The sequence below is a fragment of the Octopus bimaculoides genome, chromosome 5 (assembly GCF_046866305.1).
Source record: "Octopus bimaculoides isolate indiv1 chromosome 5, ASM4686630v1, whole genome shotgun sequence".
NCBI lineage: Eukaryota > Metazoa > Mollusca > Cephalopoda > Octopoda > Octopodidae > Octopus > Octopus bimaculoides.
In genome coordinates, this window is record NC_142932.1 from 106,525,625 (window position 1) to 106,546,434 (window position 20,810).

Below are 20,810 nucleotides of genomic sequence, written 5' to 3' on the forward strand. Positions count from 1 at the left end.
CCTCAGGTGAAGAGAGCAGAGAGAGAAGATGGTAAAGATGTGACAAGGAGGAGGCAGGAGGCCATACACCGAAGTTACTGGGAGGCATGCATAGTGAAGTGGATCAGGGATTGGAGAAAGTGAATGTAGTGAGTGGGCACAAGTAGAGAGAGGATGGGTATTAGGAGACTATGCTGTGGGAAAGAGCTTCAACAAGGACATATCGTGTGCACACACACACACACACATATATAAAATGTGTGGTGTGTTATCATGTGTTAATTGTAAGCAAGTGTCACCCTTATGCAAGCAATGTTCCTAATTTGCACTCTTCCATGAAAACATGTCTGGTCATGGGGAAATATTACCTTATTTGGAAACAGGTATGGGTTGGTGACAGGAAAGGCAAATGGCCATAGATAATTTGCTTCAACAAATGTCATCTGACCCATGCTAGCATGGAAAAGTGGACGTTAAAATGAAGATGGTGTGAACTTGTGGATATTTTGATGTATACAATGTCAAGGGTAGGATCAAATAAGATTTTTTTTTTAAATAGAAACACACAGACCTTACAGAGTAACTCTATTGTTCACTGATATTCAAATATCAATCAGTTTAAAAAAAAAAAGAAAATCATAGTGGCTTACTAAATACCCTAATGTCAATGGTAAAATCCTTACTGAGAAGAGCATTTAGAATCTCCTCCACAAACAAAGCACACTGAATAAAACAAACACTAATCATATTCTAACAAACGAATAGACCAAGCTACAGAGCAATACAAGAAATATATTTAAATAAATAAGATACTGCACCTGTTGAAAATACAGAAACCATATATGGTGTTGAATGAATCAAATGCATACTAACAATGAAAAAGAAAAACGTATCAAAAATCTTGTAAAACAGGAAAAAAAGTCCTGTATGCCTAACAAATCTAGATGACGAAAACACAAAATCTTTCTTATAGACAACAATAAATATATAAATCCATGACCAAGTCAACTATGATTGAATTGATTTACAAATTCAGTTACAAACATGAAATTCATAAACTTCATTACAAAGTGTTGCTTTGGTCCTTCAAGCATAGCACTTTCTCATGGGCTAAGCATGTAGTTACAACTAGGAGCAACTATAGTAACAACACAAAACAGTATCAGATAAGGAAATAACACACCTGGCATAGTTGTATGGTTGGAAAGCTTGCTTTCCAACCATATGGTCTTGGGCTCAATTCCATTGCATAATACCCTGGGGAAATGCCATCTACTGTAGCCTCAGGTGGAGTAAAGCTTTGTATGGATTTGGTAAATAGAAACTGAAAGAAGCCCTTCATATATGTGTGTGTATGGTAGCAAGCCATACATATATAAGGTGGTGAGCTGGCAGAATCACTAGCACGCCAGGCGAAATGCTTAGCGATATTTCGTCTGCCGCTACGTTCTGAGTTCAAATTCTGTCGAGGTCAACTTTGCCTTTCATCCTTTCGAGGTCGATTAAATAAGTACCAGTTATGCACTGGGGTCGATGTAATCGACTTAATCCCTTTGTCTATCCTTGTTTGTCTCCTCTATGTTTAGCTCCTTGTGGGCAATAAAGAATTATATGTGTGTGTGTGTGTGTCTGTGTGAGTACCTTTGTTTTGATATGTGAAAACAAACATCACCATCATACAAGTAATGTTTATTTCTAGTCTTCCATGAAAAATATGACTGGCCATGGGTAAATATTACCTTACTTGGAAATAGATGAGGGATAGTAACAGGAAGGGAACCCAGCCATAGAATATGTACCTCACTAGATGCCATTTGACTCATGCAGGCATGGAAAAGTTGGTATTATATGATAATAATGATATACTATAGAATTCCCCACAAAAAAAGTGATTAACATGAGCAGCAATGCACAGCCCAATACTAAAGTAAACATACATACAGCATTCATTAGTCAGAAACTAAAGTAAGCATTATCTCTAATGGCCAAAATTAAAATTTCAGTACTAACATTTACATCAAGCATAACTGGTGTTACCTGAATGTCTAGAAACAATGAAAGATTTGGGAACTTTACACTGGAATCAGCTCATACATAACTAAGAACACCTAGATGAAAAAGATATAGCTAGTCATGCATTTAATGCATCACTACGTCCAAATCCTTCCTTTAAGACAGTAGGGTGCAATTTAAGAGAGATTTATCTGTTATTTATCACTGTCAAGTTGTAACCTCAGGTCATCTCAGTTCATGCAGTCCTAAAGCACACACACAATTGGTTGAGCAACAAGGCATGATACACAAATTCTTCTTCACGGTCAGACCTTCCTGGCACTTGTGCAGGTGGCACGTAAAATACACCATTTCGAGCATGGTCGTTGCCAATTCCTCCTGACTGGCCTTCATGCCAGTGGCACATAGGAGCACCCACTACACTCTCGGAGTGGTTGGCATTAGGAAGGGCATCCAGCAGTAGAAACTCTGCCAAATCAGATTGGAGCCTGGTGTAACCACCTGGTTCACCAGTCCTCAGTCAAATCGTCCAACCCATGCTAGCATGGAAAGCGGACGCAAAACGATGATGATGATGATGACATGTCACAGTCTGGACATGTTGCACATTTTCCACTGTCCAATCTATTTCCATACTCTTAGATTTTGATTACCATCACATCAAGGCAGGTACGATATGCTCCATCAGAATGCAACAGTTGCTGCTCTTCTGCATATATTATTGGTGATATTTGGCCAAGAAAAAGACATCCAACCACAATGGCTGGAACCAGTGAGGCTATTAATGTTGCAGCTATTTGTATGTGTTTTTATGTTTATCAGGACTGAGTGAGAGAGGTAGTGTTTTTAGGATGTTGTTGTAGTACCCTTGTTGAGTCTTTGGAGGTGCTTTTGTTTTTGAAGTGGCAGGGCTTGAGGAAGAAACTGTGATTTCACATGTCCAAACATTTTTTAAAATCTATTTCCAATATTTTCCTTTGATAAGTCAATAAAATAAGTACCAGCTGAGCACTGGGGTCAATGTAATCAATTTCCTCCTCCTCCCCCAAATTGCTGGCCTTGTGCCAAAATTTGAAACCTATATTTTTCTTTGTTGTGTAAGTGTTCTGAGCATAATCTGCAACAATAAAGTGTAGTGTACCATTTTTCAGATATATTGTAGTTATGTTGTGGAAAAGTTGGATGGCCACCCATGCCAGCATGGCAGGAGGACATTAAATGATGATGATGAATGATGGATTACTTCTAGTTTCTCTCTATTGGCTAAATAGAGTGCCTATGTCTGTCGAACTATATAAGTACCTAAAACACTAAACAAAACTACGTTACATACTAACAAATCATATTAATATATAACAATAAATAAATAACTATCTGTCTGTCTGTCTGTAAATATCTTAGCTATAAAATAATAGCTAGATTACAACACAGGACACACATTTGTCTTCCTCCATTTGAATTGCTTAAATGAGAAATGACCACAAGCAGTAAACAAACAACCATGGCTGACTCTACAAGACAGACAGCACATTTGCATACTGAGGACTCATCAAGAAATATTAAAAATTTAACAAATTTATAATAAATAATACAGCATTAACGTGGACTAATAAGTAATAAAGCACAAAATATACCCAGCTTTCCCAAGTTAACACTGAAAATAGAAAAGAAAATTACTCTGATGACTAATGACCACATTGCAGATATTCAGATCATAAATCATATCATTATGAAGATGAATAATCCTTGATTTGATTATTTGAGTTTGTTGTATATCACTTTCTAAATCTTATCCAAGATGACTCATTTGCTAAGGTCAATGTCCTCCTTGAGCACAAAAATATGAATAAATAAACCAAAACAAAGAACTTCCAACCATCTTAATGTTATAACAAACAAACATTTGATTGTTAATACATTTCAATGAATTTTAATGATGAAAAAGAGAATAGTTGGTTGACAGGAAGCTGGACCCCAGCCACAAATGAAGTATTTATTTTATATTTTTTCTAACAGATCATTTATTTATTTTTAATATCCATTCAGCTATTTTGATTGACAAATCAATATCAAATCATTCTCAAATTTAACATGAATCTTTCATTCAACCTCAGCACGTAAGGTGCTTTATCAATGAATATGCATGGGTACAATTGTTTGTCATATTATTTACTTTAGCTTAGTGGGGAGATGAATGCATTCTAAGATATAATGCATTTGTCTTTCAGAAGGAAAACTGAATGAGTTGTTTGAATGTTTAGAACAGACTAAATTAATAGCATGCAAGCCTACAGACCAAAAGGTTGACAATTTATATTTCATCATCAGCTATTCTAAGGTGTATTCCACACATCCATTAAGTTATTCAGAATTTGAAATTTAAGCCAGTGTTAACATATGCAGAGTACATTAAAAAAATTACTATAAATAGTTATGCGGTGAGGAAAACAATATTAATCAATGACAATATTTTATTTTGGAAAACAAAGCTGAGTGGAACCATGTTTTAGCCTTGTCTTGCCAAAAACATGACAAGCACTCAAGTGTGGGTGCTGTAAAATGCACCCAGTACACACAAAAGTGGATGTCACAGAAAGGAAATCCACTCATAGAATTCAAGCCAAAAATGACGTATACAAGCAAGACACCTACAAAAGCTGTAGATCTTAATATAACTGACTGTGATGACCCACTTAAATCATAACAACATGGACAGCCAGTATAAAATGATGACAGCTGAAGAGAACACCATATATGTTGAGGTCTTATTGAAAGTTCAATAGGGAAACAATCTTTACCGTACTTGCCAGGATAGTGATGAGAGAATCACTACATAAACAGATGCAGACAAATAGAATTGCATAGAGATTAAAACTCAGTTTACCTAGACACAAAAGTTACCATAAGGAGATATAGTTTGCTATTGAAAACATTAATGGTACAGAATGATGAAAACCAGTATTTTCCAGTACTAACCAGAGTTAATAAGCATCTACTTAAATAGGTTTGGCAACAAGAAACTACAGTTTATCTTCCATTGAATCATCACCGCATGCAAATTAAGTCTTCAGATGTACTCTAATGACCCAAAAAAGTTACAGGGTATACTCATTTATTTAGATGTATTGAATGTAAGTTTGATTATACAAGGAAGTGAGCTGGCTGAATATTTGAACTTCTTGAAAAAAGCAATTTATTCAACAGGAGATGCTCAAGTTGGAAAAAAGTACTTCTTGATAAAAACTTGGCAATAGGTGAAAATATCAGCGCTAATAATATACATTATTTATGTCCAAGTTTGCATTACCTTCCAATCTAATCAATTCTATTTATAATTTGTGCAGGTTTGGATGTGGATTTTTTTTTTTTCTATGTAAAATACTTTTCTCAGTTTTTCTTTTTTAAACATAATTGTATATTGATATATTCATTAAAACATTTATTAGCATCTCACATTAAAACATTGCCTCCATGTCTGCAACAGACACACACAGTGAAAGGATCTGCAAAGGTCATTGAAGCTGCCCTCATCAAATGATTTTACAAAAAGTGGTCTCTAATTATGCAAGTAAAATAGTGTATTAATGACAATTAATTACCTTAATCCATCTGAAACTAAGTAACAACATAGACATTTAATCCCTTATTTGATCACCTTAACCCTATGAGCCCATAACACCAGTTTATCAGTGGATGGCTTATTTTTCTCAATACTGTAGCCCCGCTCTACTAGTGGAGTGCATCTGCATTAAAGTATAATGATTTATTTTTATCCAATCAGAATGCTCACTCACCCCAGGACTATAGAATGGTAAAACAACCTGTCTGCTGCCTTTCTGAGTTGAATGTGGCTTATTTTGATGTTGAAATTAAAAGTTCTTTCACCATGAAATGAAGTCAACCTGAACCCGGAATTTTTGAATCAAAACAACAACATAAGCAGCTGTTCACAGCTGCTGACGTGATCACTCAATTAGACGAATTAAGTGAGTTAGATATTGAAAATGATGAAGAATATCCTGCAAGTGATCTTGATTCAGTTTCTGACAGTGACATTGAGTCGGACTCTAGTGTGAGTAATGAAGAATCAAATTCTAGAGTGAGAAGGAGAAGGGGCATGGTCCTGGCCCTTCAGGTGATAGGAGACCTGCTCAAACTAACACTGTACCTGTAAATTGGAATAAGAGTTACACTCCAGTTGATTTATCTTTTGATGACTCTAATTGTGGGCCTAGAAACATTTCACCAAACATAAATGAAAACTCAACCCCACAAGGTTTTGTAGACCTATTCCTTAATGAAGCATTTTGGTAGAATCTCACTGAAACGACTAATCTGCACACCACTCAGGCTAAAGTGGAGATACCTAACAAGTCAAAAGAGGATCAACATGCTAGACCAATTGGCATACCAAGGTGGAATATTGGCACTAGGAGCCAGGTAGGCATCTCTGTTGTATGTTTGTGTTGTTAGATTGTTAGTAACATTGATATTTTTGTTTTCATCATCATCATTATCATCATCGTCGCTTAACGTCCGCTTTCCATGCTAGCATGTGCTTGACGATTTAACTGAGGACTGGTGGACCAGGAGGCGACATCAGGCTCCAATCTGATCTGGCAAGTTTTCTACAGCTGGATGCCCTTCCTAATGCCAACCACTCCGACAGTGTAGTGGGTGCTTTTACGTGCCACTGGCACGAGGGCCAGTCAGGCGACTAACCCAATTTTCAGCTTATTTTGCTCAGAAAGCCAGGTAATATGGTCAAATAAGGTTCAGGAGGACAGGGCTCAAAGGGTCAATACACAGGTGAAAAAAAAAAATTTCTATGAATCAATATAGCTATACTTGTAGAAAAGGTTCTGAGATAATATAATGTAAGAATTTAAATTCCGTTAACACGATAAAATGTTTTGATTCAAATCAGGATCTTATTTGCTGCAACTAAACTCAAATCCCATGATCTTTCATTTTTCTGTGTAGTGACCTATATCAGCTTTTATACCAAATGCCAGTGCAAAGTTTGCAAAATATCTTTGTTAATGTTTCTAAACCAAATGTGTATTAATAAGCAAATATAACAAAAGCACAAAACGTTTTTTTATGTACAATATAAAACAATTATTAAAAAAAAACAAACAAACACAGCAGGTGCGGATGTGCAGTAAGAAATTTGCTTCCTAACCACATGGTTCTGGGTTCAGTCCCACTGCGTGGCACCTTAGGCAAGTGTCTTTTACCATAGCCTCAGGCTGACCAAAACATTTTGAGTGGATTTGGTAGATGGAAACTGAAAGAAGCCTGCCTGTCGTGTGTGTGTGTGAGTGTTTTTGTGTTTGCCTCCCACCAGCACTTGACAACCAGTGTGCTAGTATGTTTATATCTCCATAACTCAGCGGTTCAGCAAAAGAAACCAATAGAAGTACCAGGCTTTAAAAAAGTCTTTTTTTTTTTTTTAATAAGTCCTGGGGTCAATTTATTCAATTAAAAACCCTTCAACGTGGTGCCCCAGCATGGCCGCAGCCAAATGATTGAAACAAGTAAAAGATAGAAACAATAAAAAAAATAACAGAATTTGACCAGAAGAAAGATAAAGATATCCAAAATCAAATTCCACAATGTAGATTAGAAAGTTATCGACAGAAGGTGTCATGGAAGTTGCCCCTTGTTAAATGTTCAAATGAACAAAAATAAAAGTTATGAACAGAAAAAAATAATTCCAAATGCAATAACCAAAATGAAAAAAAAATGTCAAAAAACTAGGAATAATATTCCAAAAGGCAGCTTAGGATTAATAGGAAAGAACTGAGACAGAACCATACAAAGTATCTATTTCAAGGAGAAATTCTTCATGACAAAAACATGACACTTCAAACATGTTTACTCTAAGAAAAATAGTAATATATTATTCACATACATATACACAATATAAATATATATATATATAAAACATACATAAACATATATGAACACACAAACATATATATACATACGTATATGTACACACATAATACATCTATATCATATACACAAACACAAACATATATACAAATACATATATGTACACACATTATCTAACTATATTATACACACATGCACACACACACACACACATATATATATATAGACACACACACACACACACACACATGTATGTACACACATTATCTAACTACATTACATACACAAACATATGTGTGTATATATATATATATATATATATATATATATATACATACACACACGTATGTATGTATATATGATTACTTTTTTTTTTTTTTTCTAACGAATTTTGTTACCTGCAACTTCTAGGAGAGCTTCAAGGCGAGCATGTGTTTCGGGATCAACAGTCTGCAAGTTTGCTCCTTCGATATTTTCTGCTGGTAATAGGAACTTTGCAGCCTCCAGCATGGGGGCTTCTGTGTCTTCTATTTCCTGACCCAAGAAAAAGGATTCCACCTGAAATAAAACAGAACAATGAAAAAAACCCATTTACTAGAAACCAAATTGGATATTCAAAAGCAGAAAAATCTACATTCGAGCTGAATCTGAAAGCTGATAGAAAATATCATTTCATATGCATTTTACTACATCATCATCATACGTCTGTTTTCTATGTTGGCATGGGTTGGACGGTTTGACAGGAGTTGGCCAGCTGTTTTGGCATGGTTTCTATGGTTGGATGCCGTTCCTAACACCAACCAATTTGCAGAGTATACTGGGTGCTTTTTACGTGGCACCAGCACCCAAGAGCTCGCAAGATTAGGATCGCTCAGCAAGAGAGGGATGCAGGGGACACACCAGTATATAAGGACAACCACAATTTTACTTAGCTTGATTTATTTTCTCAAGTACAGCAAACTGCCAGGAGTCTTGGTCTCCTGCCATCCTCTCTGTGAGGCCCAACAACTGAAAATCCTTTTTCACTAAAGAATTTGACTTTTAGTTAAATATACATAAAGTGCAATAATTTTTCCCTTCTTTGTAATATCACAAATGTTTTTTTTAATAATATTTCTTTATACCATACCATACATAAACCCTTTTGATTTGCTTTTGTAATTAAGTCTTTAATTAATAGTAAAACACAGGATTTTTTTTACCTGCCACAGAAATTAACAATTTGTTATTAAAATAGTTAATTTAAAAACTGAAAATCTTATTTATTTCATCTTATTTCATGCATAGACACAAAGTAAAATCTGTAGTGGGTAGGGTGCAATCAAGTGAATCTATCCTCCAGTTCATAGCTCAAGCTTATTTTATCAACCCCTGTCAAAAATACTCCTGAATACAAAGGTACGAAACTAAATACTGGTTACTGCTTAGATATTTGAGCCCCATTACTCCATTTCCATTAATAATAAAAATATGAATGATTTTTAACTGAGGCACAGGGCTACAAAAAAAAATTGTGAGGGGGAGATATCAATTAAATCAACCCAAAACTAGACTTGTAATTTGATCTAAAATTAATGGTATGCAGAATATAGAAGTCATCATCATTATCATTTGAGGTCCATATCCCATTGGATGATTTGACAAGGACCCGAGGAGTCCAAAGACTGTATCATGCTCCTGTGTCTGTTTTGGCATGGCTTCTACAGTTGGATGCCCTTCCAAATGTCAACCACTTTACAGTGTGTACTAGGTGCTTTTTACATGCTATCGGCACTACTGAGGTCACCATGCAGCTCACAAGACAACAAACTCAGGAAGGAAGGATGCAACATCCGTATGTTAGATGAGGATTAAGGTATGAGGTTGGAGAGAGAAGCTACATGACTATTCACATTTAAGAGAGAGAGAGAGAGAGAGAGAGAGAGAGAGAGAGAGAAAGAGAGAGAGAGAGAGAGAGAGAGAGAGAAAGAGAGAGAGAGAGAGAGAGAGAGAGAGAGAGAGAGAGAATGGATTAGAGGTATCTCCAAGGAGACAGACAGTGGTGATGTCCAAGTGGCACTTCAGCTAGCAGGGGTAGAAGTTGGTGGGGAGAGTGGAGGCTTTCAAGAGTGTATGGGGAAGCGGGAGAAGGAAGTAAGCAACATCTATAAAGATTGGAGAAGATGAGGGAACAGGGATGCACAATTTGGGGAGGCTGCAGAGAGTAATAATAGTGACTTCTTAGGCACAAGGCCACAAGTATGTGGGGGTGGGGAACAATCAATCGCACCAATTCTGATATTTAACTGGTACTTATTTTTTATCAACTTCAAACGCCTAAAAGACAAAGCTGATCTTGACATGATTGGAATTCATAACATAAAGGTACACAGCTAAAAACCATAGAATATTTTATTCAATGTTCTACCAATTCTGCCAAATTATGGGTACTGATGCACACACACTCACACAATGAAATATTAACACTCAACATTCCAAATAATAATCTTAGTTCACCTATCTCACTTCTTTCAAATGTCTTTATGGTTTAGTCCCAGATCAGCTCTGGTTTAGTCCCAGATCAGCTCTGCTTCAGCAGATTTATAAAAAGATTTTCTAATCATGATCACCCAACTTTCGGGAGTAAAAATAGTATTAAGGTGCATTTAGGGTTTTGAAAGAAATAGGATATGTTTTGAGGAAGATTTGACTGCAATTTCTAGCTTTTGAATGACCACAATGCAGTTTCTTAGTTGATTCAACTCTCTGAAGGTATCATCCCCAAAGATTTCAATACAATGACCAATACTTCTAATGGTGACAAAGACTAAATTCTTTATCGTACTAAACAATCTGCACTAGACAGTATACTCATTTACTAATATCACTGATTGACAGACCAGCATTCTAAACATCTTTGACTATATAAGTCAATAAAGATGTGGTCACTCAATTTACTATAAATAGCAGTCAATTTTATCTAAAATCTTACCTTACAGGCGCAGAAGTGGCTGTGTGGTAAGTAGCTTGCTAACCAACCACATGGTTCCAGGTTCAGTCCCACTGCGTGGCACCTTGAGCAAGTGTCTTCTACTATAGTCTTGGGCCAACCAAAGCCTTGTGAGTGGATTTGGGCTGATCAAAGCCTTGTGAGTGGATTTTATCTAAAATCTCACCTTACAGGTGCAGGAGTGGTTGTGTGGTAAGTAGCTTGCTAACCAACCACATGGTTCCAGGTTCAGTCCTACTGTGTGGGACCTTGGGCAAGTGTCTTCTACTATAGCCTCAGGTCGACCAAAGTCTTGTGAGTGGATTTGGTAGACGGAAACTGAAAGAAGCCTGTTGTATATGTATGTGTGTGTATATGATTGTGCCCCCCCCCCCCCCAACATCGCTTGACATCGATGCTGGTGTGTTTACGTCTCTGTAGCTTAGCGGTTCAGCATAAGAGACCGATAACATAAGTATTAGGCTTACAAAGAATAAGTTCTGGGGTCAATTTGCTCAACTAAAGGCGGTGCTCCAGCATGGCCGCAGTCAAAATGACTGAAACGAATAAAAGAATAAAAGAAAGAATAGAATTACAATCTCAGATATGAAAATGACACTTAAAACCAGCTCTCTATGCTTACTATTGTTCATAACCATTTTGATCCCCCTCTCTCAAACGGGAACAACTGAGTGACCAATACCATTCTAAGAGTTAAATCCCTTCATATGCCTCACAAAATCCCAAAAGGATTACTTACAGTCTTACTATAGCAGTACAGATGAAGAACACTGCCTATTATACCTGAAGGGAATCATGTACAACCACCACCACCGCCATCATCATCATCATCATCATATGGGAAATTTTTAGTCACCACTGCAATGCCTGCAAGACAAACATCAGCCTGAAAACTCTCTCATCTGCAAAACTGCAACAGAACTTTTTGTCCCTGACAAAGAGGATCACAACCAGCTTTGCAGACCATTTCAGCCTGACATTTCATAGCCAAGATGATTCTGTAAGTAGGATGTCATTTGAAAAGACTACATTTGCTGCTCACTTTGGTTCCAAATCTACATTGAAACTGGTTTTGTGAAATGTATACAAAGACTTCCTCACTCTACAATCGCACCACCACACACATGTAGAGTGTAAACCAAGTGTGAAGAACTTTCTCTTTAAGCCAATCATGAGCTAACTGCAGCCTGTGGTACTTTCTGAACAGCTTCTTTTATCTTTTACTTGTTTCAGTCATTTGACTGCAGCCATGCTGGGGAACAGCCTTGAAGAATTTTTAGTTGAATGTGTCAAACCTAGTACACATCTTTTTTTATAAGCCTGGCACTTATTCTATCGGTTTCTTTTGCCAAACCGACATTAAAATGATTGTGATGATTATGACGTAGCATTTTTTTATGAAACAATGCAACATGATTTTTCTCTTCAACATACACAGATATAACACGTAGATGTAAGACCTTTTGGATCTATTTTAAAACGGGGGCCACATTTTTCATTAATGTTTTACATAGTGTTTTTGGTACGGAAAGACTTTCAAACTTCATATACTTATCTATTTTGTGTTATAGAACAGAAAAATATTTTTGTATTCGAATTTATTTCATGTAAAAAATTGTCTTATTTCGATAATTTCAACCAATCACTGACAAGTATTCAGTTGTTTACATTTACTCCTTTGGCTGATTAAGCGATGTAAAGCGTATTTAATCTCCATACCTTCGTTTTATTTGCTTTTTTCATTTTAAATTTGCTTTAACCCTAACCCTAAGGTTAGGGTTAGGGTTAATTGTTTCAGAATCGTTTGTTTATGTAGTCGGCACTTAATGTATATCGGCTGAATGGACGTCAGTGATTGGTTGAAATTACAGAAATACGACGACTTTAACATGGAATAACTTATGGATTTCTTCTTTTTTTTTAAGAAGACTAAGAGAAAAAGATGTTTTATATGACACATTCTACCAGTGTTCCAAGTTTCAAAGTGTTTCGTTAATGAAAAATATGGCCCCCGTTTTAAAAAAGATCAGACCTTTTTCCAGCTCAGGCAATACTTATCAATTCATATTTTAAATAGCTTATTAGAATGTACCTAGTGTGTGTATGTATGTGTGTACGATGTGCTTTTGTAGTTTGTGTGTAACAAATTTTACTTTCACCTTAAGGCTACTGTAGAAAACATGTTCAAAGTATCAAAGAATAGGACTGAACCCAAAACTAAAAGGTTGCAAAATAAAATTCTCACCAACACAACCTCAAAATTCCGTTAGTCTCCTACATTTTACTTACTTTTTGTTACTTCAAGCTTGACACACACACACACACACACACTCTCTCATGTAGCTGATACTACTCTTAACCATCTGCACACAAGCTGTCATCCACATGCAGCCTAGACACCTCACACTAGACTTCGTGAATATCTGACCTCGAAAACATTCTTCAATGAGAACATGACAATTTAGTCGCCTTCAACAACACAAAGACAAAATCACTGAGTGTCCCACTCCCAAGAACGGTCTTAAACCCCAATCCCTTTACAACACACAAACATTTTAAAATCATTACAAATGCTGGACCTCACAGTTTCTGACAATCTTTCATGACAACATATAAATCCTTGATAAAAAATGTATTCCATGAATTTTCTTCCCTCTGCACAGCCAGAAAATACTTCAGCCTTGATTAGTTACCAAGACAATGCTGTTGCTACACACACAAATATTCAAGAATAAATCAAAAAAATAATTTTAAAAATAGGCCTTCAGCCAATTGACTCACTAACATGCCAAAACCACTAGCTCACAGACTTGTAGTCTCTTTTTCTGAAAAGCCTCAGCTCCTCTGAATTACTCAGCTGCATACTCCCTCTATCCAGGCACACCGATCTCACTTCTTGTCACTTTTACCATGTCTTATTCTTCTCTCAGGGTCTACATTGAACACTTTCCCAATCCTTTCTCAATAGAAAAGGAGCTCAAAAAAAAGTCTCCACACAGGCATGGTTGTGTGGTAAGAAGCTTGCTTCCCAACCACATGGTTCCAGGTTCAGTCCCACTGCATGGCACCTTGAACAAGTGTTTTCTACTGTAGCCACGGGCTGACCAAAGCAACTATGCCTGCTACTAAGCATATAACACTATGAATAGCTACACTTCTATATTAGAAACTTGCAAATAATTGTTTTAAACCTCATATCATACACTATCAAGTAATATCTGGTAAAAGGTGGGGAACTTCAAGATAGAAATCATAGTTATACAAAAGGGCATCCCAGCTGAAAACATTAACTCATTCTACAGAAACAGTTAACATTTGGCTCAGCGCAATCAAACTGACCAAACCATAGAAGGGCAATATGGAGTGTATCTATGAATGGAAGGCATTTAAGTATAGAGTTAATGATTTAGGAAGAATGTATAAGGCATAGTGGTTAGTGCAGAGCCTGGGGTGAGTGGACACAATATGGATGATGAAAGAGTTAGAGCTGTTTGAAGGGGAGTGGCACAAGATCACCCAGCACCAAGGAGCAGGGGCTACTACAGTAACATTAGAAAAGTTAGAGAAAGGAGATAGCACTTTTGTAGGGTGTGTAGATGAGTGGCTTCATATCAATCAGTTAAGTAGCTTTGGATGCAGGCTCAAAGACATCTGCATGTATAGCAGCAGTACCATCCTAGATATGGAAGCAATACTGTACACAAACATTAGGAGTTAGGACAGTCTTTGCGACACAGTCCTGGCTATGTTGAGATTGTGATGAAGGAGACATCATCAGTGATGGTGAGGCTTATTTAACATATATATTAACAATATAAACTTGCTGTTTGTATTGGGAGAAGGGGAGCTATGATAATGTTTTCTTCATATGTGCAGTGATTATGTCTTTGAGCCGTTGATGTTTTTGAGATCTCTGTTCATGTAACCAGTGTGAAGACGAACTAGAACCCTGAGAGCTCTTTTGATAAAGTGTAGATCAGAGAGAACTCCATCAGCAAACCATAATAATGAGATCTGATCAGAAGCTAATAATCCAAGAGAAGAATGAATGGCAGACAGTTTTGTCAAGTGATTGTTTCAGACAAGGTTGAAACTTAGCTAATTTGGGGGCAACAAAATGTTTGCACCAAATTTCTGAAACATGGAAGCCCACTGGTGAATGACATAACAGAGTACGCCTTTATGAAAACTATTCTGGTGATCATTGATTAAGAATTGTCACTATCACCTTTGAGATGTTGGAAGTGATAGGAAAATAGGTGTCAGGATCAGAGGGGTTTCCCTACATGGGTAATGGGAATGAGAGACAGGAGTTTGGTAAAGATAAGGAATAGCTCCAAGAAACATTGTTTGAGTGTAAAGGAAGAAACAATGTTACGGTTGGTTGCCTTGTTGGTTTTAAACAAGCAGAGATACTATTGCACTTGGAGTGTTATGGTGTTTAGTGTAGAGTTAGATGCAAAACAGGTAGAAAATGTGGGGAAAACTCAACAGGAATATTACTCACAGAAGCAACATATTTCAGAAGTGGAGAAAAAAAAAGATCCTACAAAGTTAGCAGAGATCATTTTAGTAAAGAAACAAAAATATCTGCTGCAGTTTGAGATATGGAAGAGCTTGAGTACTGTAATACACAGAACACACTTTATGGTTTGCAAGATGGTCTTGCAGAAGTTGAAGTGCTGAGTAAAACAGTCCAGAATGTAAGGGTGGATGACTTTCATCAAATATTGTCATATCAGAGAAAAAGTAAGAATCCACCAAAAGAGTGTTAATTTATTTTGTCATTAAAAGTGTCCATGCAGTTAATAATAGACAGACAGAAATGTACTGTTTTTAGTGGCTAGCCATTGCTGAAGAGTGATAATGGACTGATTAGTGATATAACAAATTGTTCCACATTTATGGAAGACCCATGGCTTCCATAAAATATGTAGAAGTGCTGCACTGGTCAGCTATTTAACAGAAACCACGAGCTCCACATCTTAGAGTGTGCTTCTCTTCCAGATAGAGCTATGTATTTCTACAAATGATTATATATATTAGTGTATAGCTAGTAATGCCACTGGCTTTTGAATTCTAACAGTAAGTCCAACACAATATAGGTTGTTTGTAAGGTTGTTTAACCCTTAAGAAACAGCACCCGACTGTTCCTTACTTCATATTTGTATTGTCTTAAAAAAGGAGATGTTGGTTTATGAAATCCAAGATAGGATATGTTTGAAAACAAGATAATTCTAGTTGAAATGCTTCTCATCATAGGTCTGTTTAATCAAGGCTGGCCTGGAGAATAATAACAAACATACACATGCATGTTTGTCTGGACCTGTTTGCATGTACTGATTGGTTTTTACATTAGTTTAGATCATGTATAATTTTACATTGGATTTTTAATTTTAATTATTAAAATTTTGTCAAGTTCTTTAAGTGGTTTTATATATCATAATCAAAGACATGTTGGAAAACTGCCTTCAGTTAAATATTCCACCTTTTTCAGTGTCTCTGTGCAGCTGAACTGGCAGTTGTTAGAAGCTGGAATAAATACTGCCAGAGAGGCCAGTGGCATGCACTGGAATAACAACAATGAAAGAAAGATATACTAAATTCTTGATTTATTGAAATTATCTTTGCTTCAAGAGATTATTAAGCTGGTATCTAGCAGCAATTGCAAATGCCACTACATGAAAAAGAATGATAATCTCAGGCAAATAAACAATTGTCAGGAACATGTAGTCGTGTGGTTGAGAGGTTTGCTACCTCATCCACATGGTTTTGACTCCAGGCCCACTGCATGGCACCTTGGGCAAGTGTCTTCTACTATAGCCCTGGGCCAACTAAAGCCCTTGACAGTGGATTTGGGAAACAAAAACTGAAAGAATAAATACACTAGATGCAAAGAATGTGCAAATGCTAGAAAGAAATGAAGAGAGCGGATTCTGCTGAATGTGGAATGTTAGTATGCATAAAATGGTGGAACACAAATGAGCAAAGAGAGAATTAGATGAGCCACAGTAAAATCAGTTATGGTGGGTACAAAAGGCATTGTGCTAGTACAAATATGTGAAGTATATGAAGGATGACAGTCAGGCAAAGAAGTGCCAAGCAATCCAAATAGTAGGAATGTGTAGGAACAGAAATAATGAATGATAATCTCAAAACACTAAGCCTTACAAAGTAGATGACAAGAGCCCTTAAGTAGTGGCAAGTTTTTGATGCTAAAAAAATATGATGATGATGATGGTGGTGGTGGTGGTGATGACAATAGAGGCAGATATATATCATAATCATTTATTATTTTAGGAAGGTTTAACATCAATCTTCCTAAAATTACTTGTAAATATGAGATTTCAGTACAATCATATGCAAAATTAAGTTCAAAAATTTAATTTTTCTGTCTCGGAAAACCTAACTGGATTATCATAACATTATGAAAACTTAAAGAAATACAACTACATGAATTCAGATGAAGGATTTAAGAATGACCCACTTATTAACTGTAAAGAATGGTCTCCAATTCAAAAAATGAAGTCCACTATAATATTATCAGAGACTGACCTATCTTATACAAATATCTATACAAACATCATGTTCAGCTAGGATGGTTATGTATATGATAAACCAGATCAGCCTGAATTAACATCTACCAAATCTGTGAAATAGCCAACCAAAATATTATCAACCATTTTTTAAAAGCTGCATTCGATTCGTTATCAAAGAAATAATCCATAACCCTTAATTGGTCTTTATATCATTTCTTCTGAACATTCTTAATAAAGTCCTATTTTATTTTAATCTATTCTGACCAGCCATTTTTGTCTTAACTAACAATACACTAGCAACATCTCTCCAAACAGAGGTTTGTGTTTATACATATTTTCCCTCCAGCACATAACTATGAGCAGTTTAAAATAGGTTTTAAACACATAAGGCTAGTAGCACAGTGTAACTGTGTACTACTAGTCTTGGAGAGTAAATGAGAAAACTTAGTTAAAAATAACTTCTTTATATTAATCTTTATTATTATTATTATTATTATTATTATTATTATTATTGTCGTTGTACTCACTGTCAAATAATCTTAAATTATTCAAATGAAAATATGAAATAAGTTTAAAATTTAACTCCATTTACCTACTTGTTACTTACTGCTAATGATATACAACCAAAAATGTGCACTTTCACAGCAATTTTCCAGTTGTTTTCTGGAATTAGATACAAAGAGGCAATCTATGGCAAATTTTATAATAAATAAATTGCCTAAAAAGTATTTTCTTCTCTTTTTGAAATAAATAAATTACTAAGGATTAAATTTCCCAATTCACTTTTAAATCAAGTTTGTAAAATGAATTCTTTACAATTTATCAGAATATTGCAAGGGTCAAATCAAAGAGGAGATAAGAAAATGGAAAAGAAGGAAAAATGAAAGAATTTCAACATAGTAGTGTTTATGAAAACAATATGATGTGTATGTATTAGTAATCCAGAAGAAAGTCAATCCTATTGGACAGAATATTTCAAGATAAAAAATCCTCCAAGAAAATATTGATAATATTAGAATAAATTATTGTTTGTAAAAAGTAAGTTTTGTCCTGGTGTTTCCTGTAGAATATATGAAAGGACTGAATGATAAGTTTTTTGAGGGGTTTTTTTATGGTTAAATGTTTGGTGATTTAAGGCTTGTTGTATCATACTAATTTAGATATTTCTTTATTTTTTAATGCAAAGACTCAGATAAAAATTCAAAAAATTTTAAATACATATTAAAAAAAAGAGCACAATTCTAAGAAGTTTCATTTTTATATTCATGCCAGTCAAATGAGAGTAAACACAAATTCTTATCATAAACCAAAGTTTAGAGAATAATAGATTTTAGGTCATAATTTGAGGAATAAAAAAAGATATGAGGTGAAGGAATTTACATTAAAATCGTTAAATTAACAAGAAAAAAAAATTTAAGGAACTTTGGATAGAGTCAAAAGAAAGAGGAGGATGAAGGAAGGAAAGGAAAATGAAAAGAAGAAAAAGGGAAAATAAAGAGGCAGAAAAAGGATGAAGAAATAACAGAAGAGAGAAGACAAGGAAAGGAGAATTTAAAAAAAAAAGGAATAAAGAGAAGAATAGGGAGAAGATAGATGAAGAGACAGGAGAAGGAAGACAAAAGGAGAAAGGAAAAGAGAGAAAAATAGGCAGAAAGAAGGAAGAAAATGGAAAAATGAAGGAAGGAAGGAGAAAGAAAGAAAAAAAGGAAGGTAAAAGAGGTAGAGATAAGAAAGGAGGAAAAAGATGGAAGAGAGAAAAAAATAAGGAATGTAGAAGAGAACAAAGAGGAGGAAATGCAGGAGACAGAAGAAGGAAAAAACGAAAACAAAATGGAAAACAAGCAATATATAGCTAAATAGAAAAGCTGCACCAAACGAAAATCAATGCAGCTGTTTTACAATTTACTCAATATACAAACATCTATTAACTCCTATATTAGAATATCTAACCACGGAATGAAAGAGGAGAGAAGTTTGGTACAGCATAAAGCAAATAACAATGAAGAAGCAACAGTTTATTTAGAAAATGGTTTCACTGTCAAATATTTAAATACTTGCTTTATAAATTTAAGTGTGTGTATATATAATGCTTTAACTGAAGTCACTATATCACAAAGTGGTATTTAACAAACAAAACCAAAAGCCTACAACATCTGCCTTATTTTTTTTTTCCAAGCTTAGGAGAATGTGGAAGAATTAGAATACTGCTGAGATATGTGACAAAAGTCTACAAGAAAATTTACTAGGTTAGTAGAACAAAAAAAAATAAACAAATATGCAAAACTGTCACAGAAAAAAAAAAAGAGAGGAATTCCTCCTTCCAGATTTATTTACACAGCATTTCATAATTAGCCCCAACTTTCAGGTACAGATACTAAGAAGGCTCAACTTCCAATTATATTACTTGTATTTGAGTGATGAAATATATGCATGGGTGTGCATTTTTACATTCATTTCACATTTGTCAATTTTACATTTCTGAACAAAAATATATTCCTTCTTTATCATTGGGATTACTTATTCAAGCAAAATCCATGCTGGTGATAATTTAGGAGGCAGTGAAGCAGAGTTATTTACAGGGAGAATAGTTTGTCATCTGTGAAGGAATCTGGCATGTGAATAATAATGAGGGAGTTCAGTCATTGTCTTGGGTTGGCAAATAAAATATTACTTCAGAACAAAAATCCATAGGGCTTTTTATGTGCAATTCAAAGACAATATTTAGATATTTGTACTTAGATTTATTCATCTACACATGTGCCATTGTGTTCCACTACTTTTCAACATCTTTGCAACACCCTCATTATTTCATCCTCCCACAACTTGACATCTTTCTGTGTAATTTACTGTTGTGTGGTTTTCACAGGCTGCCAGTAAATTGAAGCCCTTCTCATTAAGAGAATTGTGTAGGGGTTGAAATAAGTAGTAATTGAAAGTTGCAAGGTTAGATGAATATAAGTAAGGTAGGACATGGTAGCCAAGCTATAACAATTTCTGCTGGGTCAGCAAAGAGAAGCAAGATCAGGTATTATCCTGACGGAAAATGATACCCTTCTGAATGGTCAATCCTGGCTGCTTTTCATCAATTGCTACCTTTAATCAGTCAAATTAGGTAATACCTGTCTGAATTCAACATCTGATTTTGCAGAAGGAACTTGTAACACACAATGCCTTTCCAACCCCACCAGATACACAGCATCACCTTCTTCAGATACAACCAGCTTTTGAACTGGTTAACAGTGCTCATTTTATTTTCCTCAGTATCTTTTTCACTCACACTGTGGTAAACAATTCATTTCCCAATCTCTGTTATCGTTCTTTTCAAATACAGGTTGTTTTTGTTGTGTTTTAACAGAAAATTGTGGATGGAAATGTAATCCATTAACATT

The 20,810-nt window shown here is 35.4% G+C and overlaps 1 protein-coding gene across 2 annotated transcripts in view; it reads right to left on the bottom strand.

The window, feature by feature from the left end:
• The window catches only part of LOC106883585 (ankyrin repeat domain-containing protein 17), a 120,375-nt gene that overhangs the window by 77,180 nt on the left and 22,385 nt on the right, over positions 1-20,810 (bottom strand). Inside the window, exons 1-2 of one of the 2 annotated variants that reach the window (XM_089352879.1) lie at positions 10,865-11,418; positions 8,292-8,451 (exon numbers count right to left, since the gene is read on the bottom strand). In XM_089352879.1, coding sequence (XP_089209005.1) covers positions 8,292-8,403 — 112 coding nt within the window. In that variant the 5' untranslated portion in view covers positions 8,404-8,451; positions 10,865-11,418. Of the gene's footprint in view, positions 1-8,291; positions 8,452-10,864; positions 11,419-20,810 lie in introns of those variants that run through there. The other variant, XM_014934654.3, reaches the window with a different exon arrangement.